This window comes from Pteropus medius, unplaced genomic scaffold (genome assembly GCF_902729225.1).
Source record: "Pteropus medius unplaced genomic scaffold, Ma_sr-lr_union100, whole genome shotgun sequence".
NCBI lineage: Eukaryota > Metazoa > Chordata > Mammalia > Chiroptera > Pteropodidae > Pteropus > Pteropus medius.
Window position 1 is genome coordinate 1,789,003 of NW_024355008.1, and position 26,954 is coordinate 1,815,956.

The following is a 26,954-nucleotide window of genomic DNA, read 5'->3' on the forward strand; positions in this document are numbered from 1 at the left end:
GCTAACCTGTGCCCTCAGGCTACTCCATTCCCTATAAAGGTAGCCAGAAACGAGTCGCCCTAAACCCATGTGCTGCCTTCTGATCGGAAGCCCCCTGACCGGCACAACCCATCAAGGAAAGGCTGCAACCGCTGGGTTCCACCTCTATGGCCCAGGGCTGCTTCTCACCATTTCCAGGTGAGCACCGGGACCTTCGGGGTGTCCGCTGCCCAGGGCCGGACTGGCCCTACCCTCGGGGGTCTTCCGTTCACTGTTGCGCTTCAGGCCTCCAGCGTCGCCTCCGCCCCCGGCCTCTCGACGCCGTCGCTGCCGGCTCCACAGGTACATGGCACCCGCGCCCAGCAGCAGGGGCGCCCCGACCGCCAGCGCCAGCTGCCATCGCGGAAGGCCCCCGGTGCCCGGGCCCGCAGTCGCACCACCGCCGCCCACCCCACTCCCGGAGCCAGGTGCAGCCGCGGCGACCACCGCCGCCTCTACAGGTTTAGAGGCGGCCATAACGAGCGTCCTCCACCACCGCCTTTCTGCTGGTCGCGGGCGCCACAATCCCCAGGTAGTGTGCGAAAGAAAACCGAAGGGAAGGAAGGCAGTGAACGAATGAGCACGCTAGGAAGCCAGACCGTACGACAGGAAAGGGCCAAAGGTTACCGGAAGCCCGGGGCATGCCGGGCCAGACCTGGTTGCCCTTCTTCTCCCTTCGTAACCGTAGAGGAGAAGGGGAGAATAACTTCCGGGTCAAGGGAAACTGGGCGTGAAGTGGGCACCGGTGCGCGTCTTGGGCAGCCCTTTCTCTTTCCTTTCACCCCGCTGCTGTTTGTGAGCCTAACTTCTGGGGCCTTGGCCTCCGGTGGTAGCTGACGTCATTCGTTCCCTCGGCCTTTAGAAAGGGCAGAGGACCCTCTCGTGTAGCGAAGCCGAGTAACGGCACATATACAGCAGGCTTGACGGTGCGCGAGCGATCAGAGCCGAAGAGGATCTGCAGCGGCCCTAAGAGTGGGCGGGAATGGTAGAGGAATTGTGAAGGTTATTGGCTGGCAGGAGTGATGGCGGGGCGGAGGCTGAGCTGCTCAGTTTATTGGTAGAGTTTAGAGTCGTTTTCTAGTTACCGCCACGTTGGCGCTTCTTGGGGTCCCCTGGCGGTTATCTTGGTAGTTTGTCCGCGTGTCCTGGAAACCAGGCGATTGGAAGGGCTTTTAAAGATGTGAGAGAAAAGAGCTCAAAACTGACTATAGCCCGCTGTATCATCTATCTTATCTCTACCATGGTCAGATTTTAGTTTGGACCAATCTGAGGCTATTGGTGCAACAGCAGATGGCAGAAATCAGACCCGCAAATCTAGGTTTGCTCAGTGGAAACGACTTGGGATCCCTGCGTCTTCCTGTCTGCGCCAGTTACGAAAACGATGACGTCTGTGTGTTGCTACCAGGTTCTGGAACTGAGAGGGGAGAAACGCGAAGATCTGGAGTTCCCACCTATGCTTTACTTATCGTATCTTGTACTGGATTCCGCCTAGCACGCCAGCCCACACCGTTCCCTCTAGCGTCCTCCTCTTCCCCAGTCCGCTGATCTACCCTCTGCCATGCTTGTTTTGCATTAGGTGTCTCAGCCCTCCTACCTCATTCCCAAATAGAAATTTCAGTTCGTAGCTTTCACATATCTAATAGCTTTGTCAAGTCTTTTCCCTGTGCTCCGCACCAGACCTTTTTAAAATACAAAAGTTTCCTTTGTCAGGTATTGTTTAGAATTCATAGTATTTTTAAGAAGATATGTATTCTGCACTATAATTTTGTATGTTTTTGCTGTATGTTTTTCTAAATTTTAAAGAGTTAAGAAAACTCTCTAAAAAATCAAAGTTTTGTATATGTGAACATAGGCATTTCCTTTTTTTCCCCCTTTCTCTTTTTTTTTTTTTTTTTTTTTTTTTTTGCTAGATTAATGTAACTCAATAGAAAAAGCTTTCTTCGCCTCCTCTCTGGTCTGTATCTTAGGAGGCAGTTGAATGAGGTAGAATGTCTAATAATACATGCAGACCTGAGTTCTTGTGCTAGATTTTAATACTACTGAGTTATGTGACTATGGACACCTCTGCTTTCTATGTAATGTGACCAGTGAATTAGATGGTCCTCATAGCTTTAAAATTGTATGATTCTATCCCCTCAGTTGTCATTGCTACACAAAAGCCTTTCTGATTGTTAAAGTTGATGCATAGCTTAATGATTGGTCTCTAAGTCTTCCAGTGAGTCCACCACTTTTATTATGCATATACATACACAGTTCGATCTCTTCCATCTCTTACTTTTCCATTGTCTCTGTTTTTCTTCACAGAAACTTACTGGAAAGAATTGTTTATGCCTTTTAACTCTACTTATTTACCACCCATCTCATTGAAAATCTCTTATAACCTAGTTTCTAACTTTATTACTAATCTGAAATTGCTTTAAAGGTCACTAAATTCATTGTTTGTTTGTTTTTGCCCTTCATATGCTTTTATTGAAGCATAATACGATTGGTCATTCACTCCTTGAAACGTTTTCCTTGGCTTTCAGGAGACTACATTTTCCTGGTTCTACTATCTGACCAATCTCCAGATAAATGCTGCCCAACAGAACTTTCTGTGATGTTGGAAATGTTTTCTATCTATGTTTTCCAATGTTAGCCTCCAGTCACATATAGCTATTGATAGCTAATGTGACTAACTGAATTTTTCATTTTAATTTAAATTGATTTAAGTAGCTTCATGTGGCTAATGGCTACCATAGTGGACAGCACAGCTCTAGATCTTCCGCAAGTATAAGAATCCTCAAGAATTTGTCCTCTTTATCTGCAGTCTCTCCATTAGTAACCAAAGTACATATTATTGCTTCAGGTACCATTTCTCTGAAGATAATCTTCATTACACATCTCCTGGAATGATATCTCTTTCACCTCTAGCCCTATAATTTCCTACTACTTAACTGAGCATCTTTGCATAGATGTTTCATTTTAAAAAATGTAACTCATCTTCCCTTCTCATTCTTTGTATAATTCCCCTCCTCCCCCCGCCCCCGCCATTATAATACCACTATTACCTTACTGGTTGCCCATTATTGAAACCTTAGACCTTTTTTTGGACCTTTCTCTTTTCCAACCCTACCTACCCAAGCACAAATGGATATACCAATATACACATATGTAAACAAAATCAGCTGTGAAATCTCATTAATTCTTTGTAATATCTTTTAAATATTTTTCTTTCTTTTCATGCCCCCTGCTACTTTCCAGTTCAGATATGTGAAAACACTTACAAGTATGTCTGATACATAACAAGTGCTCAATAAATACTAGTTTCTTCCCTTCTTTTCTTTTCCCCATTTCCTTCATTTTTCCTGAATGCTGTATTAGATTTTCAGCCTCTAGTGCCTCTCTTCTAATGTGTCATTCTGCTCCTTGATACTAGATTACACTTCCCAAAGCATAATTCCAATTTCATTCTCAAGCTCAGACTTTTAGACCTCTTCAATTCCGGTAAGGTTAAATGTCTCTGCTCACCCCCACCTACTCATATGCTTTGTCTCCTTGGTTCACATTCTATGGATTTAGCAGTGTTTGACATTATTTATGTGACCCCCTCAATGAGACATAAGCTTCACGAGGACAGAAACTTTGTTCATCCTGTACTCCCAGAGACCAAAAGATAGTGTAATGGTTAATTTTGTGTCAACTTGACTGGCCCATGAGGTGCTCAGATATTTGGTCAAACATTATTCTGGATGTGTCTGTGAAGATGGGTGTTTTGGGATGAGTAAAGGAGATTGTCCTCCCTGATATGAGTGGCTGTAATCAGTTGAAGGGCTGAATAGAAAAAAAAGGCTGACCCTTTCTTGAATAACAGGGAAGGAACTTCAACTGCCTGACTGCCTTGAGTTCTGGGACATTGACCTTTTCCTGCCTTTGGATGTGAACTGAAGCATTGATTCTTGGGTCTTGAGTTTGCCACCTTTCTGATGAGAACTTACACCATTATCTCTCTGGTCTCCAGTTTGCCAACTAAAAATCTTGGGACTTTCCAGTCACTCTCTGTCCTTTCAAAATTCTTTTTCTGGGACTTTCTTAAAACATATTTTTCTAACTTGTTTTATAGAATTATACTGGACAATAAGCATCCCAGATCAGGATCTATGATTTATCTTGTATCTTATACAGTGCCTAATACAATGCCTCCTCTAATGCTATATGTCACAGCTAAGGACTATATTTTCTCTTTTTGCGTTGGACCATACAGTTCTTATTTCTTCTCCACAATGACCTCATTGCTGTAATTATTTGTTCTTATGTGTGCTATCAATATTCAACTCTGAGTTCCTGGGTAGGGACCATGTTCTAGTCATCTTTGTACTCCTGCATCTGTTTACAAGACTGGGGTCTATAATAGGTGTTTGTTAACTTATTTATTTACCCAACATGATACCCAAAACATGGTCAGTGCTGAATAAAAAGTCAACGAAGTGTTTGTCGAACAAGTTCATGATTGCTGCTTCATCTCCACTACTGTTAATGTTAATGGTCTGGTTCCACCATCACTGTCCAACACCACTGGTGTCAGCCGGGAAACCAACTCAGTAGCTCCTACTGCTGCCATCACCAGAAATATTCTGCTTCCATCACCACCATCATCATAGATACTAGTTCCCAGTCCCAAGCATACTGTGCTCACAGCTACTAGCTCCACCACTGCAGCTGCTCCCATGGGGACCTGCTTGGTTTGTCCATTGTATCCCACTTATGATATATAGAAGTCCCTGTTCCCTCTGAGCCCTCATGCTTTTGGTTATTCTCCAATCTTTCTCCTGATGGTTTCTACCTTATTCAGCTTCCATCAAAGTTATCAGTTGAGTGGGTGGTACTGCTTTGCTTCTCAGGAGAAATGTCACTTTATGATTCAATTGAGTGGCTGCTCTTTTTTCTGTCAGAAGGAGCCTCTGCATTAATCTTCTGGGAACAATCTATAGTAACCCTAGTTTCCTCTCTTTAGCTGTGACTGATAGCTCATGTGTATACTTTGATGTGCTCATTTGCTACCTTTCTGCCCACCCACACAGAATTATAAGATCTTTCTATCATCAACTTAGTTCATTGCCACCCACAAGAATGTGTGTCATTTGCAAATGTATAAATGTTGCCTTGCACTTTAAATTAAAAAGGTATTACATATAGGTTATAGTAATTGTCCCCTGTCCGAGATGCTGGAAAAAGTGGGGCTGAGGTCAAGCTTGCACTTCATTCATCACAGTCTCATGTCAGGCTGTGCCTGGAGAAAGGTGCGTCTTTTTGGTTTGCATGACCATGCTGGTTATCACTAAGTGATGGGTCTGCAACAAAGTACCTACCCACTATGGGCATCATTTTCTAATTCATTCCTATTAACCCTGGTTATGCAGACCTGATCTTAGCATTATTATGTTAGTATAGCACTAAATCTGAGATCCTCTAGGCTATGCTTTCCTATCTTTACCTTTTGTCATTTTTTCCTAAACAGTGAAAAATAGCCTCAACTTCAACAATGAGGACTCAATTTTATTAAATTATGAAAAAATTTAAAACCATGAAAAATAGTTTATGTGCCTATGTTCCAGTTATCTATTGCTGCTTAACAAACTTTTCTAAGTGGTAGTGGCTTCGAACAACTTAGTGGCTTAAAACAACTATTTAATTACATCTTAAAATTTTGTTGCTCAGGAATTTGGGCAAGGATTGATTGACTTTTCTGCTGGTGTCAACAATGTTTACTCTCTTGATGGATGGGCTTAGACTGGAGAATTCAAGATGGCTCACTCAGTGTCTGACACCTTGGTGAAGACGATTTGAAGACTGTACTCATTTAAAACTATCCAGTGGAGCACTTGCTTGTAGCCCTTACAGTATGGCAGTCAGAGTAATTAGACTTATGTGACTCCTCAGGGTTGCTAGAAAGAGTGTCCCAAGAGCCTCCAGCAGAAGCTGCAAAGCTTTCCAAAATATTTCTTCTACCACATTCTATGGGTCAAACATGTTACTAGGCCAACATGTTACAGATTCATTAGACTCCACCTCTCGATAGGAGAAATAGCAAAAATGTTGCAATTATTTTTAATCTACCACAATCTTCTACCAAGAATTAACCATTGTTAATATTTTGCTGTATTGTGACACACACAAAAAATATTTTCATGATAAAGACCATCTGAAAGTCTAAATAAATATACCTAACAGCAAAATGTTAGTAGTTTTCTCTTTGAAGTCGAGAACCAGTCAGAGATTCCAGGTTCTATTACATAGTACTGAAGGTGTTGGCCAAAATAATAAGACAAAAAAAGAAATAAAAGGATATTTGAAAGGAAGAAGTAACTTCTTGTTTATAGACAATATGGTTGTCTCGATAGAAAATCCAAGAAAATCTGTAATCTACTAGAAGCAATAAAATAGTTCAGTAATGTTGCTGGATAAAAGAGTTATACTATTTAAAAATTGATCCCTCGTGCTTTCTAAAGTATTGGCTATTTTGTGGTTCTCCTGTTCTCAGAACTGGCAGACACCCTATTGCTTTCCTTCTTTTTCCTACTGCACAGATGATGTTAGCTCTTAGCTGTTCATGGTTTGACCTACCACTCTCCACTTGGGGATGGGAACATCTCACCTATATTTGCTGTAAAGTTGTCCATGGGTGTTTTCCTCTACAGTTGCTCTATTGGTTTTTATGTGGAGATTCAGAGAGATTGAAAACCAAAGCTGTCTTCATTATTCCCAGAATACCTCTAGCTTAATAGCATTTTAATCCTGCAGTTATTACTTAGCGAAGTTTATTTTCTTTTCTTTTTTTTGATATGGGTCATTTTTCTTTTATTTTTGTATGAAATATTTATGGACTTATAGGAAATTATAAATAAATGTACATGGAGGTCCCATGTACCCTCCATCACACCTCTCAATATTAACAACTTGCATAACTATAGGACACTATCAAAACTAGGAAATTGACATCAAATTGATACCATCGATAGGACTTATTCAGATTTCACCAGCTATATATACATGCATTCCTTTGTGTGTATGTTATAGTTCTGCATAGTTTTAGCACATGTACAGCTTTGTGTAACTACCACTGCAATCAAAATACAGAACTGTTTTGTCACCACAAAGCTCCCTCATACTAAACTTTTATAGCCCCAACCTCACCCCCCATCCCTAACCTTTGGCAACCACTAATCTATTTGTTCTTCATCTCTATGATTGTGGTAGTAAAGCAACATTATATAAAGAGAATCATACTGTATTTATCTTCTTGATTAGGCTTTTTCACTTGGCACTTTTAATAATCTGAAGACTTTCCATTGTTTATAGACTTGAATTTTAATTTTTCTGATTTTTTCTAAATGTCATTATTTTGCCACATTTCCTTTAAATGTTTTGTGATCTACTTTTTTTTATTGTACATTGCAAAAATTTGCCCCTATTAGAAGTGAGACTCAAGTTAAAAGAAAGTGCTGAGACATTACCCTTAAATTCTGTGAAATTGCATTTAATAACTGGGAAGAAGTCTTTTGTGAAGTATAGCACACTCATGAGCTGGATTGATAAAGTTTTTACATAGTGGTAAATTTTAACAAATAGTATATTCAATCTGTTTTAAAATAATAGGTGCTCAGGGATCAAAAAGTCCCTGAGGGGTCATACAATTAATAACACTCCTAGAGGCAAAGCTGGCAGATGACAATCAATGCTGTGTTTAAAAGATCTATGGAAGAGATGATGTATTGTCTCATAAAAAGCTATTCTAACATCTACCAACTTTGACTATTATGAAGCCTACCATTAGCCAAAATCCTGCAGAACTTAATGATACTGAATGACAAAGTAACTGGATATTTATGTAACCAATTTTTTTGTAGGCAAACCTCTGAAAACACACCTTTATTTCCTTGATATATTTTTTTACATTGACAGTGTATATTTAAAAAAGTTTTTATAATATAAGATGATGAGGAATAAAAAATGATGATGTACCCTCTTTAGGACACTTGGTTAAATGACAAACAACCTGTGTCTTTGATGATCATCTCAAAAGTGTGGCAAATTTCACAGTAACTTGATAACATTCATGGAAATGAATGATTACATTATGACATTTTGCCTACAAAAGAACATTTCTGATAATCAGGATATTCAATAGAACAAATGAATAATGTAATCATTCATTTCAAATATTCAAGCACTGCTTTCTGGCAAATAAAAACTGTCTAAAAACAATGATGTGTTATGACCGTAAATATACAAAGAAGTAGCAGCTTAGTTCTTCTGTACATAGCATTTCTCTTCCAGAATGGGACTGGCTCAGGCAAGCTTGAAAGCAGCATAAGGACTAATTCCTCCCTTTAACTGTTAAGAAAAAATGAACTAAAAAAAGCTACTATCACAATATGAGCTATTGAGAATGAAATAAAAAGAAAAAAATAATCGAAAGAATGAAATAAAGAGGAAACCATCTTTTCATTATTGCAGTCTTGTGGGTCAGAGAATGTGAAAAACGGCATTGAAAAGCCACTTCATTTTTACATAGCTCAAGGATAATTTTCACAGATTACCTGGGCACTCATGATATCTGATTGCTTTATGAGAACACATACACCTCAAGCTTCCTACCCTCTAAGAGAAAGTAATTCCTTTAACATTAAGAATGATAAGAAAACACAAACTCAAACTCTAGAAAACTGCAGCTATCTCCACCACTTGACCCTTGGGAGATATCCTGTGGGCTTAGCAAGGCAGAAAATTTGAGCAGGGTCAAAAGGACAGCTCTCTCGGGTCCCATGCCCCTGGCAGCATCTCCTCAAGGCAGGTGTCCAGGCCCTCTGGGGAAGCCTGCTGCTGGCCTTCCAGAGTGGAGCATGGCTTCCTCTTGGGCTTCTGAGTCAGGCTGGGAGAGCAGATCTTCCCCTGCTACTGCTCCACTTCCCCAGGTTTGTTATTAGAACCTGAGTCCAGGCAAAGTGGGGAGGCACCTTTCTCTCAGACTTTTAAAGAAATGGGCATATCTAGAGGGGAAAAATGGAGATAAGCTAATTTTATATACTGTAGACCAAATTCTTTTTCTTTGGGGGTAACTTTATATCTTGTCGCTTTGGGAAAATTTTTGGCCAAATATTTAAAGAGTTCCCTTTCCTTCCTGTATTGGGAGTCCTGAAGACCCCCAGGTTTGGTGACTGTCTGAAAGGACTCACGGGGCTCAGCACGTAGTTGTATTCATAGTTAAGATTTAATTTACTACAGTGAAAGGATACAAAGCAAAACCAGCAAAGTGAAAAGACAAATAGGTGAGGTCTGGAGGACACCTGTCTTAAGCTTCCAAGAGTTTTTTCCCAACAGAGTCACACAGGACATGTTCAATTCCTTCAGCAGTGAGTTGTGACAACACAAAAAGTGTTATTTACCTGGAGGCTCATTGGAGATCCAGTGCCACATTGGAGAACCAGAAAGTCTCATCATGTTCAGGAATTGGTTAGGACAAAATCTTAAATTTTCAAAAGTTTTCAGAATGTGTTTACATAATCCTTATCCCTTTTGTCCTGATTATTTATTTAGTAAGCAGCCTAGAAAAGATCCTATTTGGGGACAGCTATATTTGATAATCAAACTGCCTAACTAAGCAGAAAGGTGAGTGAAGTACAATCAGGCTATCAATCCATTGTTCCTAATTTCAAATAACCTGGAAAGACAATAGCAGTGAGACATCCCTGAGAAGATGTCAAGAGTCCCATCTGCCAAGAGTGTGTGTAGAGGTCCCAACCTGTAGCTTTAAATAGAGACCACAAGTTAGGTTTCTTGTAATCCATTGTCTCAGATACAATTAGTCCTTGCATTAGAAACATGGAGCCACCAAAAGCTTGGTTTCAGATGGTCCCATCAGAGAACAAGTCTTTCCCCATGGGCAAGTGTCCCATGTGGTCTAGCCAGCATCCAAGATGTTTTTATAGTTTATGGCCCCAGAGAGGAGTGTCTTAAATCTGCAATAGTCCCAGAGCCTGAGTTCTGTTCATTGAGCCTATGTCTACTTTCAGAAGTTGGAATAGTTCATCACAGACATTATCAGGTTTCAGCCCGTCGTTTGTTCCAAGCGATTAGGATCTCTGAATTCAAGATTCGAAAAAGGCCAGAGATTTTTCTTCCTTAGCAACAGCCAGGCTGAGAGACTACAGAGCCAGACTGTGGGCTCCAAGCCCTTCTAAGCTGTTTTTATCTTGTCAGTTTTAGAGTCCAAATTGACCCACTCAAAAATATGCACCTGTGGTGGAAAATCTTCAACCTTTAAGGGTCAGATATCTGATTATACCAACTTATTAGCAAACTAAAAACTGCTTTTAAAACTCAAGAAGTGTATTTTCCTGTGGAGATTATCTCTCCTTTTATATTGTCTACCTTTTCCTATAGGCTCCAACAGGCCAAACTCATAGCAAAAAATAATTAGTCATGAAGATTTCAGTACTCAGATATTCAAAGTTTAAATTTTAACCCATCTACCAGCAGCCAAAAGCAAAGAAGTCATATTGGACTAACACCTTTTATGAGGCAGCTTTTCCTGATTGGGATAACCCCTCTAGCATTTATGAAATTATAAGCATATATTATTTTACATCAGTTTTTATCATATATCCAAAGCAGTAGCCACAAAAGAAATAACCATTTAAGAAGTCTCTTTTTTTTTTTTCCTTCACAAGTTTACTCAAACCCAGAACAGCAAATTCAATACTTTCAGGATTAACTGAGACCTCAACTAGAACGTACGGGACTGCTGCACTGGTGAGTACTGCGTCATTTCCCTCCTCTCCATTTTTTCTGGTTTATCTAAAGTTTGCTCCAGCCTTGAAACTGACTTGATCTTTTCTCCTCCCACTTGGAGGAGTAAATGATACAAAGATGCAACATTTTGGCTCTCCAAAAACGTTTTTTGGGAATGTTTGGACCCTTTCTCCTCCCACCTGGAAAATAGAATAAAATCCACAGACATCACCAGACTGCACTTTTTAATTCCTTCTCTTTAGCTGCCATGGCCAAAAGCAGCCAATGGATTCAGTGAACCAATACTCCTGGGTTTGGATCTATCATTTTCAAATTCCATAGGTAACTTTTATTTCTCAGAACAGACATCATCTTAGCTGCTATTCCATACTGTGAATGGCTTATGTTGTCATTGGGCATTGAAGGTTCATCATTGTGTCCTCTTTATCCTTCCTTTTCCCAAGCATTACTTTGCTCATATTTCAGTGAGTCAAATTTTACAAGTCCTATTTCTGACACTAATGGTCACTGCTAGTTTGGGAATTTGCTAGAATTTATAGGACTCAGCATATAGTTGTATTTATGGATAAAATTTAGTTTGTTTCAGAAAAAAAAAAAAAAAAAAAGACATTCCTGTCTTAGGAAGACTAGAAAAGAAGTTTATCCGTAATCAAGTTTTGTGGACAGACCTGGTCTTGCCTCCTCAAGAGAAGTTGTCTTATTTGTTTCTTTAATAACAGAAACAATCTTTTATGTTGTCACAGTGATGACATATAGTTATAACTTTTCCTTTCTCATCTGGGTCAGTGAAAAGCAGGCTTTCTTCATTCTCTGAGAAAAATATTACAAAGTAACAAGAATGCATTTAAAACAATAAAGAAAAATGTTACAAGCCATTTTATGCTCTGGTTACTTTCCCTTAGTAGCTTATACACTGAAGTAACTCTAGGAGCATTGGTTACAATGCTTAAACTCATCTTTTTGCAGCTTAAGGAAGAATTTTCATGTGGAAAATGGCTAAGAATATCTCTGTTTAAAAATACAAAGTTTTTCAAAGATCTCTTTGGAATGCTGGAAGTGTGGTGAAAAGTGCCTAGATTTTTTTTTATTTTACTACTTGCTTCAAACTCGGCTGTGCTGCTTAGTAGTAATTTCCCCTTGGGCAAATGATGAGCTATTTGAATCTCAATTTCCTCATCTACAGAGTGTGATTCAAATCTCTCAGTCACTGGGTTTTTATAATGAAAATAGCATATGTAAAATACTTGACTCCACACCCCGCACAAAGTAGGGGCTCTATCTATGTAATATTCTCCTTACCTTGAAAAAAATGCCCACTAAAAGGGACTATAATGTTGAAGCTTTATTTATAATAGCTCCAATTGTAAATGACCCAAATGACAGCCCCAAATGACCATCACTCGTAGATTTAAAAAAAAAAAAGTAGAATAGTCTTACAATGCGCTATTACACAGCATGGACTACTGTTACTGCAAAAAAAAAGCATGGATAAATCTCACAAACATAATGTTGAATGGCACGAAATAATACATTTATAATTCCATTGAAAGAAAGTTCAAAAGCAGGCAAAATTAATCTATGCTGATTTGTACAATTTACCTGTACATGTAAATTATTTATATTTGTCCACGTACAAATAACTATCAATTAAAAAACTGTTCCCTTTGCCCCAGGAGCTGGATTTTATATCAATATCAATTTTATTTATTAGGACAGTATCTAGCTCTAGATATGACATGTCAATAGCTGGTCATCTTGCAGGCTGCAGTCAGTCTGTCCCTTGTAAGTGGCCCCATTTCAGAGCTGGCCTGGAGCTGACAGGCATATTGTAAGGGTCATACTCCATCATCATTGACAGCTGGAGATGCCATCACATGCCATCAGCAGCAAGGCAAAGGGAAAATCAGGCAGTGGACTGTGCTTCCCACCCTTGGGCGACAAGGCATAAGGCCCAGGCAGTGGAAGGATTAAAAAGCCTTTCAATTTAAAAAGACAGGGAGAGGGGAGGGGAATGTGGGCTGCACAATTTATAAATAGACATTACCCGAGGCTGCCTGATGGCGAAGGGGTCGTTTAGTAAATCTTTCTCCTTTAAGGATCCCATTTGAAAATACCAGTTTCATTTTGTCTTTTGGAAGAGATCTTGGGTTTCATCAAGTCAGCCCTGTTGGATACTTCTCTCTGCTAAAATTTAGGGACAGGTCTTGGATATTTTGAATCACCTTAACATGGAGCACAAAGATGATGATGATGATGATGATGTATCTTTTGCCAAATGGATGAGCAGCTTCTGGGGTCACAGCTGGATAGAGGAGAATGAGAGAAGACAGCGGGACCTCCATGGATCAGAAGATGCCAGTTGCAGGAAAACCTCCCTGCCCAGCCCAGTGAGTTATTGTCACAGAACCAGGGGAGAGCTGGACTAGGGGAGGGGGTTTCTCTTAGATAATTTTTGAAGGGTCCTTTGGTATAAAGTTTTCTTGGTTGAAAATCAGTACTTCCAAATCTTTTTTCACATCCACAAAAATCCCTTTTATTATTTTGTCTTGTCCTCCAAGGGACCTGATTTTCTTCTATTAAGTAATTATTTCTTCATTTTTAGTAACCTAAGATTTCTTTAACTGCTATTCAGGGCTCCTGATAAACCTGAGATAATCCTACTGAGTGATAATATAATTCAAGTCAAAGGAAAGAAACTCGATGTTATAGTTAGTCCTTGTAGTGTCAACGTGGAACACTGTGTGATTTCCAATAGTCTTTGAAATACTGAAAATAGCTTCACTATTTGGTGACCTCTAAGGAACTGGGTGGGGAGTTCATATAATAAATCGCTACCTTTGATATATTTGATATATTTTTTTTAGTTCTCATTTGGTTTCCTGATTGGAGAGGGAGCCAAAATTCTCCCACCCTCACACTCTTTTCCCATGGCTAGGCAGAGAAGCCCGGGTTTGAGGAATAAGACATGAACAGGAAACTCCTGAGAGGGGAATGGGTGGGCCCAGTGAGATATGGACTCTGCAGCAGGAACAAGCAGGGTTCAACTTCAGTGCTAGAAGCCCCCACAGTAGACATTTAGGTTCTCTGCTCCACGGTTTTCTTTTTCACAAGTCACTTAGATTTCTAGCTACCAGAGAATCCTTATCCAGCCTTCTGCTTCTGCCAGCCCCCAAACCAAGTAAGTTTTAGGGTAATGATATTTTATTTTTAGCTCCAGTGTTCGCAGATGCATAATGCCTGTGAAGTATGTTAAAATGTAGAAAACATCCTCTTTTATTCCCAGTGATAAGAAAGGTGGAGGAATGAGGCCTCTTTGAGACACAAACATTTGAAAACAGATCTCTTACCAAATGCACACTCAAGGCAAAGGGCAAGTTTTAACACCTGTTTAAGCTTCAGGTTCTTTAAATGAAAAAGAAGAGAGGTTGGGCTGGATGATCTCCAAGAAGTTTTTTTGCTTTAGCTTTATGATTCTATTATAAAACAAGCACCTGCTTATCACACTCTCATTTTAATCTCTCATGTTCCATACTGAACGAGGTATTCATAATGCATGAAACAGGGCTATGATAAGTTTACAGCTTCCAGATAGTGAGAACCAGGGAGAAAGGAAAAGAAAAATTGCAATTTACTATTTATCACAACAGCCCTTTGGAGCCACAGAAAATGTGAAAACAAAGGAAGATACACAACATAAAATATAGTTTCTTAAATAAATTAAAAATTATTGGGGAATAGAAGAATTTGTTATGTGTAACATTTCTAAATAGTGTACTTATATCTTTCCCTGCTCAGGCTGGCTTCAGACATTTGCCTGCATTAACTTGTTTGGATGCTCTGAATTCCATAATTATCAGACTGATATGCAGAAAAGCATGTGTTTGTTTAAGGAGACAAAGCATGGAATAAAAACAACAACCTGACTGAACAGAGTAGACAGAGCACAAAAGTGCAGGCCGCAGACCAGGGGTCCCAGGGCAATGTGGGCAGAGTGTTGGAAAATAGGGCGCTTGATTCTTCATCTCTATTCACGTAATGCCATGTGTTTGTGAAGTGCATCTGTAACTGGATACTTAACTTTTCCTAACTCTAAGATGGGTTCAAATTTCATACTTTAGAACAATTAGGCTTTTAATTTTTGTGTTTTGCTTTGAAGTCAATGAAAATAATTTAAAAGAAAAATTTACTCTTAGCCGTATCTTTTTTCTTCTCTCCTCACTGCTCTAATCTAAGGTTCTTCCCTCTCGGAACCTGTTAATAACTATGTCCGTTAGTATTACATGCATAGGAAGAGAAGAGCTTTCTCCTTCTTTACTATTTGAATCTAATATGGCTTTTCAGCTTCGTGATTCTTGCAAAACCATAGTCATGGAGTATTAATTCATTGAATATATTTATTTAAAACCTACTATGTGCCAGGCATTACAAGGCACAACAGGGTACAAGAAGACATACATGGTCACCATGCTTGTGGAACTTCCGGTCTAGCAGAAAATACAAATTTGTTGGAAAGCACAAGGTATGACAATGGGTAAAGATTAGTCCTTCTCAAATAACACTACTTTTCAACCAGACTTATTATAATCTGTGATTGCTGATTTAAAGGGAATTAAAAATATCTAACTTTATCATCTTGATTGTCCTTGGTGAAAAATAAAGTGGTATGAAGGCTCTTTTGTTACTGAACTGATCTGCCCTCCCCCTCCATCATCACGTGAATACAGACTTGAAGTAAAGCAGTTTCCGTATCAATTACTTATTCTACTTATTGAAAGTGGATTTTTAATACTTTGATCTAGTATTCGAATAGATCTTTGATGTATTCAGCTTTCTAGTCATCTTCTTTTTCAGCTTAACGTGGTTCTGTTAACATTGTTCCACACAGTTTGGGCCTAGTGGAAGAGAGGATCAAACTAAATGAAAGACCTCTTTGAGGAGAAATTGAGATCACTGACCTAGGGCTTTGTTAACTCCAAATAGACTTTCTGAGTGCTTCTTCTGTGCTCTGAGGTAGGCACAATGTGTGCTTGCCCACATAACATCATTTGAGGGGATAAGGGATACCAAGTACACCTCTACCTACCTGTACACAGGTTTTTTTTTTTTTAATTTAAAAATAAAATCACCTCCCCCCGCCCACCCCATGTTATATTCTCTTCATATTCTCAATTTAAAGCAGTAGAAGATATTTTTAATCTTTATTTTTATCCTTGGTTGACCTTAGAGTGGTACGCACTCTCTCTCCACACACGTGCATCGAGGAAAGGCCAAATGAACACACAGAGAGAATGCAGCCGTCTGCGAGCCAGGAAGAAGGCTCTCACCAGGAATGGAACTGGCCATCACCTTGATGTTGGAATTCCCAGTCCTCTAGAACTGTGAGAAATAAGTTCCTGTTGTTTAAGCACCCCTAGTCTGTGGTATTTTGTCATGGCGGCCTGAGTTGACTAAGATGTCTTACCAAGTTTATACCAAGAATGATGATCACTGGATAGTGGGGAGGTAGTGGAGAAAATATCGCTATACAAGATTGAATTTAATGACATTTGGGTTTTGATCTCAGTGGCATGTGGTTTAGCTACTTTAGTTTCTAGATTAGTGAAACAAGTCCTTGAATTGTCCCTTAGGAAAGGTTCCAAGTCTGAGACATGGAGCATAAGCTCCAAGGAGTTTTTCTTATAGCTTTCTTTTGTTTAGCTAGTAATGGCTTATGAGTCTTGATGACAGTTTCACTTAGATTTACTGGGTATGACAGACCAGGGCCCATTTATGTCCTCCTTTTAAAAAATTATTTAACTGAATGGTTTAAATATCCTTTAGTTTCCCTAAAGGATATCCAGTGGATGATATTAAGCTTATCTTTACTGTTTCGAGAAGAACTACTATTTTACCAGTTGTAAACTTGAATCATTTTTTTCCCCTGATGCTGTTTCCATATGTAACTAGTCAAATAATTTACAGCCCTCTTGGCTCTGATAATATCATTAGACTATGTTACAAATTATTCCTCACATAAAATTCTTTTAGAATAATTCCTAAAGCCCTACAAATTATTATTATTACTTTTGTGGTAGAATTCTGTTATAGCTGGTACTTTGTTAAAAGTCACATGTACAGGCAGTTTCATATAGAAATAGAGGGTTCATATAGAAATAGAGGGAAGTTTTTGCTGCTGTTCAAGATAAAAGTTTAGAATTATTAATCCAATGAAGAGATGTCTCATGCTTAGGCATGGCACTTTATCTCTCCAGAAAAGTCACTAGTCATATAAATCTTAGGCAAGTCACTTAGGCAAACTAAGATTCATTTTCCTCAGCGGTAAAAGGGGGAAGAATGGCACCCTTATAGGATTTGTTCTGAGGCTGGAGATCAAGGACGTGGTCCCCAGAGTGCCTGGTACACACTGTGGACTAAGACTCAACATGGGTCTTATTATTCTGACACCTGGATCTTTCTCCTCATTGTTTCCCATCTTGCTGTTAGTGGGTGGCTCAGATGCTTGTGTTTGCTTAGAGGGTAGAAGGGATACAATTGAAGGGTGATTGCAATAAAAGCCAGGATAAAGAACAACAAGGAGTTAAGCTCTGATGTGAAGACATTACATAACCAATTTCTTTTAAAATGACGTCACACTTGGGGTCACAGAGTGCATAGGATTTTATTTGATAGCAATGATTTTCTGGGACCACTGTGGAAACAGCTATGCAGTTTAAAGCACTCTTCTGAAATGAGAGTCAGGGCACTGGGTAGTTATTGCCCTGAAAGTCAGTGCCTGCTTTAGGCTCTGTAGCTGCCCTCCCACCCAGCCCACTTGCTGGTGAGCTCAGAGTGTGGGCAGATCCCATTCTAAGTGACAAAGCCTACTTTACAGTGTGGGAGATGGACCAGTAAGATTAGTCGATGGCTGTGGAGGCGACATGTACATACTTTGTAAAAATAAGCTCCTTAGGGCATTGATTCATATGAGGGAAATTACATTAGAAAGGCATATAAAATTCCAAAAGTAGAGCTTGCAAAGTAAACATTTTCAAAAGTGGGAGTTTCTTTCTATAACCAATTTGAGTGCTCTTTTAAACTCGTTTCTCACACTTTAAAATCAAAACAAACTGGAAATCCCATCTGATATAAGGAGATGTTAAGTGTATCCTTTATTTATATTGTGACTGAAACTCTTGCCATTCATTCAGGCCTCTCAGCAGAAGAGGACATTTGTACAAACATCAACATTTCATTTCCAGTCTCAAATTTTAAAATTTTATTTAAAAAAATTTATTGTGTTAAGAACAGTTAACATGGGATCTACCCTCTTAGCAGATTTTTATGTATACGATAAAGTAATTTAAAGATGGAACTAACTCATCTTGTGTAACTGAAATTTTATATCCACAGATTAGCAACTTTCCATCCCTCCCCTCCTAGCCCCTGGCAACCATCATTCTATTTCTTACTTCTATGAATTTGACTATTATAGATATCTCATACAAGAGGAATCATTCAGTATTTGTCTTACCATGTCTCAGTCTCAAATTTTTAAAGTATTATTTTTTTTTTCCTGATAATGTAATGTACGATCACTGTAGAAAACTTGAAAAATGCTAAAAAGGAGAAGGAAGCAAACAATTCCACATCACAGAGAAAACTTTTGATGCAGTTTGGTATGTTTTAAGACTGCCCAGCTGATGGTGTCACCCTAGTTCGAATTCCTCAGTGCCCTTTCATTCTAGCCCTTCTCTCTCCTTCAGGTTCCCTTGCTCTCTAGCTCCACCAAGCTTCTATTCTGTTCACTCCAGCAAACTCCTTCTGTGGCAGGACCTATGCACATATGGTGCTTATCCTCAGGCAGAAAAGTGTTCCATGTTCTTCAGTTAACCCTGCTCATACTTCAAATTGTAGCTTAATTGTCACTCTCATTGCACCTTGACACTTTATAACATTTGGCCAATGATGTAGGCATATATTCTATTTGTTTTGTGTCTATCTCCTATGCAGACATAAGCTCCAAGACAGGCACACTGTGCCTGTTTTGCTCTCCAAAATATTTACAATAACAAGTACCATGTCTGACCTATAGTAAAAGGACTTATACATATAGATTTACCTAATGTATCTTAGCAGCTTTATAAATCTTTAACCATATTTCCAATTATTGTTTGAGAGTAAGTTTGAGACTGTGTATTAGTTTGCTTGGGCTGTCATAACAGAACACCACTGACTGGGTGGCATAAACAACAGAAATTTATTTTCTCACAGTTCTGGAGGTTGGAAGTCCAAGATCAAGGAGTTGGCGGGTTTGGTTTCTTCTGGGGCCTGTCTCTTTGGCTAATAGATAGCCATCTTCTCACTGTGTCCTCACATGGTCTTTCCTCTGTGTGGGCATATCCCTGGTGTTTCTCTGTGTGTCCAAATTTCCTCTTCTATTGGACAACAATCTGACAGGATTAGGGCCCACTAATGGCCTCATTTTAATGTCTTCTTTATTCTATCTCCAAATACAGTCACCTTCTGAGCTACTCACATAGGGCTTCAACATATGAATTGGGGTGAGAAGAGGACACAATTCAGCCCATCACAACATGCAGTGGATGGATCCAAGCAAGGGAAGATTTGAAGCCTCTTGACACAGATTGCCAACAGCTTTTTAGGAAGGCCGTATATATTTGTAGGCCAACCAGCAAGGAATGGCAGTGTCTGTCTCCCTGCATTCTTGCCAATGTTGTTATCATTAAGAAATATTTTTTTTCTGTCCTGAAAGACAAAATTGTATGTTAACTCATTTTACGTAATCTTTGACTACTAATAAGCATAAATAATTTTTACCACTTAGTATTTCTTTTTCTTTCATTCTTTATACACTCATTCCTCCAATATATATTTAATGGACTCATGCTATGAATAAGGCAAAGTGCTGTGTAGTACTGGTATGCTAGCAGAGAATGTAACATAGCCCTTGATGTCAAGGAGCACATGCAGTTTAATGGAGAAGAGAGAGGTGTAACAAAATTACCCAAATTATTGATTACTGTTGTGATGAGTATTGTGACGGAGAAGTATGAGATCCCAGGAGAGCATCTAACAGGGACCTGAACCAATCAGGGTGGTAGGAAAGGCCTTCTGCGGAAATGCAGTTTCTATGGTGACTGAAGGATGATTAGCCTTTAGTAAGGTAAAGGAAGTGGGTGAGGTCACAGGCAGAAAGATCCAAGGGAAACCAAGTGGTAGAGGCAAGGAAGACTGTATCTAGAGGGCCCTCGGGGCAACTGAGTTGGAAGCTATTGAATGATTAAAGACCAAAATGCACAAAGAGGTTGGCCACATTGAGACCCACATCCTGACCAAAAGTAGCTGTGGGTGCAAAAGCTAGGTTAGAGTGGGGTGGGGAGTGAGAAATTGAGAGAGCAAGTGTCACAGTTCTTTCAGGAAGTTTGATTTCTCTGAACTATTTCTCCTTTGATCATTTTCCAATGCGATTTTAACACTGATGTCATTAAATTACATGACCACTGTGTTTCCCTATGTGTATATAAGATATACTTATGTATTTTCAGGACATTTATTAAAATTAGTAACATGTAGCAAATACATTTTTTGTTTTTTTGTTTATTATTTAATTTGAAGTTGTTTTTGATGCATATTAGCTTTATTTTTATGTTATTAAATTAATTTTCCTCTTATGACTTCTTTTATTACTCTTCTGCTTAGAAATTCCTTCTTCATGCAGAAATCATATAAATATTCACCTTTATTTTACTTCTTAAACATTTATGGCTTCATTAAAATTTTTTTGATCATTTTGTAATTTACATATATATATCGATTTAAGAGTTGAAATGCTTCATAATACTGCCTTAATGGTGGAGGAGCAACAAAGCCAGTCTTGGGATATTCTACTTAATTTTAACCAATTGACTCTACTGCTGCATTGTAGGAGAAAGGTTCTACTGATTTCAGTTCAACTTAAGATTTATTTCGTTAATAATTTATGAATATTCTGTCTCTGTGCTAATATTGTACAGCCTCTTTATATTGTAAAATTTTTTATTTTGTATTTCCAGTTTCCTGTGCTTCCCAGGGTCATAACATCTGACAGCCATCCTAGAAGGCATTCTCATGAGGACCAGGGATTTCGATGTTGTACCTACATGCGGGATTACAAAAAACGCTCAGAGGATGGGTCATTTAAGGAGCCACTGAAATCAAAAAGAAGATCCCATCCCCAGATTCAGACATTTTCAGAGTCTTTTGAACAGCAACTGTGCTTTAGAACCAAACGCTCTGTCTCTTTGGTATGTAAACATTATTGAATATTTAAGCCACTTTAGAAAAGAAAACCCAAAGGGTTCTTCCTCATTAGGTTTGAGGAGAACAAATCTAACTTATTTATTTATAACTTGGAGATCTTCGAAAAATGGCACTCAGTTTTAGATAGCCCAGAAGTACATAACTTTTTATTGAAGACATCTGGTGTAGGAAGAATTCCTGGAGGACTATTAGTGGAATGTTTTTGTTACTGAGGTCCTCTTGTTATTTGAAACTGCTTTCATCACCCTTATTATAAATAATTGTGACTCCTTCTTTCACTATTTGGTGATGAGAAGAACTGCCCCTACTGTTCCTGTGCTTTCATATTTAATCTAGTGGCAAAGAGTCTATGTTGGTCTCATGTTCCCCTGTACTTTAAAAAACATACAGAGAGACTATCTAGGAAGTTGCCAGGAGTAGGAATGGTCCAGGCATTCACAGTGGCCTTGGGAGTGTTAAGTAAAACACAAGGGAGAGACAAGCATAAAAACAGGAGAAGATTAGAAGCTCCACTGATGATGTCAATACATAAAGTAATAAACTAGAGATCAGTTAATTTGGGGGTGGTTTTTCAAATCTCCTAGCAGCGATGGCTGTTGGGACTGTCACTGTGCATCTTTGCCCCACTTTTGTCAGAGTGACCCTATGTATCTATGCTCCCCCATCAGTAGGCTGCTCTCTTCACCTGATCATGAGAGGAATATGGAAAGAAGAATAGTAAACAGCTGTCATTTACTATATCTAAACCTCATCAAGAGTTCCTGTTTTGTCTTTTTTTTTTAGTTAAATTTATTGGGGTGACATTGGTTAATACAATTACATCAGTTTCAAGTGTACAATTCAATAATATGGCATATGTGTATTGCATCATGTGTTCCCCACCCAAAGTCAAGTCTTCTTTCGTCACCATATAGTTGACCCTTATCTACCTCCCCCCTCTCCACTTTCCCTCTAGGAATCACTAAACTGTTGTCTGTGTCTATGAGTTTTTGTTTGTTTGTTGCTTTTAGTTTTATATCCCACTTATGAGTGAAATCATATGGTTCTCAATTTTTTCTGTCTTACTTATTTTGCTTAGCATGATATTCTTGAGATCCATCCATATTGTCGCAAATGGCAGTATTTCATCTTTTCTTATGTCTGAGTACTATTTCATTGTATATATGTACCACATCTTATCTGGTCATCTGTCGAAGAACACTTTGGTTGTTTCCTTGTCTTGGCCACCATGAATAATGCTACCAGCAAGGAATGTTTTAAAAATTTTTAGATAGATATCCAGAAGAGGGTTGCTGAGTTATACGGTAATTCTACTCTTAGTTTTTTGAGAACCTCCTTACTGTTTCCTGTAGTGACTACGCCAATTTACATTCCCACCAGCAGCATATGAGGGTTCCTTTTTACCTACAACCTCACCAACACTTGTTATTACTTGTCTTATTGATAATAGCCATTCTAACAGGTGTGAGGTGGTATCTCATTGTGGTTTTGATTTGCATTTCCCTAATAGCTAGTGAAGTTGAGTATGTTTTCATATGTCTGTTGGTATGTTTTGTATGTTTTCTTGGGAGAAGTGTCTGCTTAGGTCCACTGCCCATTTTTAATTAGATTGCTTGTTTGTTGTTATTGTTGTTGTTGCTGTTGTTGAGTTGTATGAGTTTTTTATATATTTTGGATATTAGGCCTTATCAGAGATGTTGTTCATAAGTGTCTTCTCCCAATCAGTTGATTGTCTCTTTGTGTTATTGATGGTTCCTTTTGTTGTGCAGAAGCTTTTTAGTTTGATATAGTTTCATTAATTTATTTTCGCTTTTACTTTCCTTGCATTTTAGGTCAAATTCTTTATACTGTTTTTAAAAAAATGTGGTTTCAAACTCAGAGCAGTGTTACAAGGATAGTACAAAGAATATTCCCTTCATCTAGATTCCCTCCAAATGTTAATGTTATCATATTTACCTAACCCTCTCTCTCCTGCTCATCCCCAAACAAGGGCACAAGAACATCCTATTAAACAAACATTCTCTTATAAAGTACAATAATTAAACTTGGGAAATTAACACTGATGTAATACTTTTATATCTAATCTATTGACCTTATTCGTATTTTTCCTGTTGTCCTGATAATATTCTTTATAGGGAAATTCCAGATCATGTGTTGTAACCAATCCATACCCTCTAATCTCTTTTACCATGAAGCAGTTCTTCAATCTTTCCTTGTCTTTCATGACATCAGCATCTGAACAGTACAGGCCAGTTATTTTTTAGAATGAAGCTCAATTTGAGTTCATCCGATATTTCTTCATGATTAGATTCAGAGTATGAACTTTTGACAGGAATAAAACAAAAATGAAAGAATTCCCGTTTTACACCTGATCTTAGCTAAAAGGCCAAGAAGTGATAAGGAATCCCATTTTAAACAGAGACTCATGGACATGGACAATGGACTAGTGGTTACCAGAGGGGAGGGGGAAAGGGAAAAGGAGAAAAAATATATAAATAAAATGTTAAAAAAAAAAAAGAAAGAATTCTCGTTTTAAAACTACATCTTAAAGTCATTAATTATATTAATTCAGGAGACTTACCTGCCTTAAATTCTTTCTGGAACAAGGTAGGATATAAATACATTTGAAAAAAATTTAATCTGAACAGTTCTTTGTTGATTCTCAGAACAAATTTCACATAATAAGATATCATCTTATGTAACTGCTTATACGAAACCATTTGCTAATATTATTATAAGTCCTAAGATGGGTAAATGTAAAATTAATTTTCTTACTTAAACAGACATTTATTACATTATTCCTAAAATATAACATATATTTGTTCCATTTATTTTCCAAGTCCTTCCTTCGGAGTGCCAAGATAATCAAGGCAGCACTTTCAATGTTTTTTTTACTGAAGAACTCTTTTCATGGGTATATATAATAACCAGAAACTTGCTTAGGATTTACAAAATTATTTATTTTTTCATATTATGTAATAAGTATATATGGTAAATAATTTTAATTAAATATTTTATTTTATATCAATTTTAAAGAGTATATTATAAAGTTTATCATAATGCAACATTAAAAATTTAGAACATATGCAGATACTTTAAAACATTTTCCTATTTAACAATCAACACACTTTTCTAAAGCTAACTATATTGAAAAGTGTGATTTGTCAGTGAATTTTAAAATGATATTTATTGTCTTTGATTTGGGGCCAAATGAATACTAACATCTGTCATGATGTTAGTATTTAAATTTTATATCTTTTAGCATCATAAAGAGCTTTTGTGACCTGATCATGACCAACAATGTTAAATTCTTTCATTCTGATATTGAAAAACTCAATTGGCTTATTTTCATAATCTTCACATTTTGCTTCTAAGTCATTGAAATAAGAAAAATATATCAGGCCATTATTTACGAGCATTTCTTAGACAGTCTTTACTTTCAATAAGGGAAAAGCCAAATTGGAAATAATCATCACTATATTTTCTCTTTTTTATGTTATTCTTATAAGTATTAGAGACTTTCATGACTGCTAAATATAAATTTTGATCAGACTGATGGATCTAATACAAATGTTGGATCTAATGAAAATAATCTGGAGGCACATTTATAGAGATACTACAGTTTTTAAGTTCCTCTTCACTTGTATCTCTGCTTCATCATTTGTTTTGCTTTCTGACTTTGACTAATGGACAATTATAGATAGAAATGAAATAAGCTAGGTACTGTATAAAAACAATTTTACATTGTAGAGTTACTGATACCACTGCAATAACTTGACATCTCTATAACTCACCCCGTAGGGCTAAGTCATGACCTTTCTTATCTAAGTGCCACTCACCACTGTGTATGTTCATTTGACAGGCACTCAGGAGTTCCCCAGGGTTTCCAGTTCAAATGGAGGAGGAGGAAGATGATAATTTCATTTCTTTACTGTAAAAAACAGAAGTATAAATAGATATCGTCACCACATTGATCAATACCTTTTTTTTTTTTTTTTTTTTTTTATCAGTAATTCCTTTGAAAGGCACTCCTTGACCATGGAATCTAAGGAAGTACACTCCCTACTCACCCAATAGTTTCTTATCATATCACCCCGTTGATGGTTATCATTGCACTTACCATTATCTGTTATTCTCTTGTTTCTTTTTAGGTTTATTGATTGATTGTCTGTCTCCCTCCACATAGGTGTAAAATCTAGTATGTTGGGTCTCTGTAGTTAGTGCTGTGTTTCTTGATCCTAGAACAACAGTATGTGTTCAATAAATCAGTGAATGTGTAACCTATTGGGGTAACCTGTTGGGGACTATTAATGTGTTTGGATGTTATTTTGCCATTTCATTCTTCATGCAGGCCTCATGTTAAAACTAGTCCAAATCCTACTATTACTGTAATTTAAAGGAGTGGACACAGGGAGTTTAGACTATTGCATGTTTGATTAACTTGCCACATTCCTTTTCAAAAAGCACCAGGAGACTATTAATTTCATCGTTTAGTGAAATCACATCCCTCCACATGTGAGAGGCAGGGTCAGAGTCATGTTCAGGTTGAGTTTCTTCCACAGACCATCCACTGATGCTCAAACCCTCTTTTCCTTTTATTTATGACTAAAACCTTTATAGTATGCTAATTTATTACAAGAAACTAAGATGTAGAAGTCTGCTAAACGATCGGGGTTTTATTCATTTCTGATAATTAAGAGAAATGTGAAATGTTGTCAGCCATTGGCACATGTCTACGCTTTTCTGATCTTTGTCTTTCAGGGACCTGAGAGCAGAAAAGAAAGAAATGAAAGAGAATGCCTACAGATGGAGATAAGTTCCTGCCAGAAAGTGAAGGAAAGAAAGAGCTCTAGGAAGTAAGAACACGAAGAGGCGTACATGACCCCCCTCTTAGAAAAAGGGCCCAAATAGCATTTTGTTTCCACATCACAGCTACAGATACTACTGTGTTTTTTGAGTCCCAGTATACTATGCTAAGGGGTGGTGCTGTAAAAGGGTGTCTAGATGCTGAGCGATAGAAGTGGGTGGATGGTTCTGCTACCCCCAGAAGACTTGCAGCATACTCCAGCTGCTTCTGGTGTCTTAGTTGAGAGTTTGATCTGCTTTGTTGCCCTTTTATAGGAATAAGAAGAATAAAAAGTATTTTAATAAAGTAATTCTCGAAAATGTAAAGAAAGATATTTAAAGAGCCACCCACACATCTACACCAACCCATCTTTCCCGTCAACTTCGCAAATAATTTTGAATAAACGTCATTGGTGTGCCTCTTAAATTTGCTTCCTTATCAGAAGTAATTTATGTAAGTATGTCTAATGGCCTGTGTTTAATGAGAATGGGTAATTAACATGCCAAGTACTAGGCTGAGGTCTTTAATGCATTACCCAAAATAATTCTCACCACTCTGAGTTGAGACCTAGTACCTTCACTAGCTGGCTGAGGAAACTGACATTTAGAACAGCTCAAGACCTCACAGGTGTGGTAGCAGAGTTCGGGCCAGAGTCCAGTTCATTAGGACTCATGCTCCTAACCTGAGGCAGGGCCCTCATTTCGCCTAAGGAGTGGGTCGCCACTTACTGTGTGTGTGATGTGTGTAGGAATGAGCAGTGTGAGGAAAGCAGAAGTGGGAGTGGGTTACCATTTTGATTACAAGGGTGGAGACTGATCCTTTAAGGTTAGTTTTATGCTCTGGATTTTAACTTTATAAGGCCATATTCTTTTATTGTCATTTATTAATTATTTTTATTGAAATATAATTGACATATAACATTAGTTTCAGGTGTATGACAAAATGATTTGATATTTGTATATACCGAGAAATGATCATCTCAATAAGGCTAGTTAACATCCAT

At 38.1% G+C, this 26,954-nt stretch overlaps 2 protein-coding genes and 1 long non-coding RNA gene across 3 annotated transcripts in view; 1 reads left to right on the top strand and 2 right to left on the bottom strand.

The window, feature by feature from the left end:
- The window catches only part of TOMM70 (translocase of outer mitochondrial membrane 70), a 32,745-nt gene extending 31,799 nt beyond the window's left edge, over window positions 1-946 (bottom strand). The window contains exon 1 of the mRNA XM_039857019.1: window positions 169-946. Within this exon, the coding sequence (XP_039712953.1) occupies window positions 169-495 (327 nt within the window). The 5' untranslated portion in view covers window positions 496-946. The remainder of the gene's footprint in view (window positions 1-168) is intronic.
- LNP1 (leukemia NUP98 fusion partner 1) lies at window positions 943-26,876 on the top strand. The gene is made up of 5 exons (XM_039857023.1): window positions 943-1,020; window positions 10,725-10,806; window positions 13,002-13,193; window positions 20,859-21,089; window positions 25,867-26,876. Exons 3-5 carry the CDS (start codon window positions 13,035-13,037, stop codon window positions 25,963-25,965), a joined length of 489 nt encoding a protein of 162 aa, XP_039712957.1. The 5' UTR covers window positions 943-1,020; window positions 10,725-10,806; window positions 13,002-13,034; the 3' UTR covers window positions 25,966-26,876.
- Window positions 19,322-25,329, bottom strand: LOC120598181 (uncharacterized). The gene is made up of 3 exons (XR_005651534.1): window positions 25,226-25,329; window positions 24,945-25,036; window positions 19,322-19,551 (listed from the first exon to the last, which is right to left on the bottom strand). It is a non-coding gene; the product is annotated as an uncharacterized LOC120598181 (long non-coding RNA).
- Window positions 26,877-26,954: the final 78 nt, after the last annotated feature.

Coding starts and splice junctions, on each gene's coding strand:
- LNP1 (XM_039857023.1), top strand. CDS start 13,035: ATGGAGCACAAAGATGATGATGATGATGATGATGTATCTTTTGCCAAA. Junction 13,194..20,858: donor AAACCTCCCTGCCCAGCCCA/GTGAGTTATTGT, acceptor TTGTATTTCCAG/TTTCCTGTGCTTCCCAGGGT. Junction 21,090..25,866: donor CCAAACGCTCTGTCTCTTTG/GTATGTAAACAT, acceptor TTTGTCTTTCAG/GGACCTGAGAGCAGAAAAGA.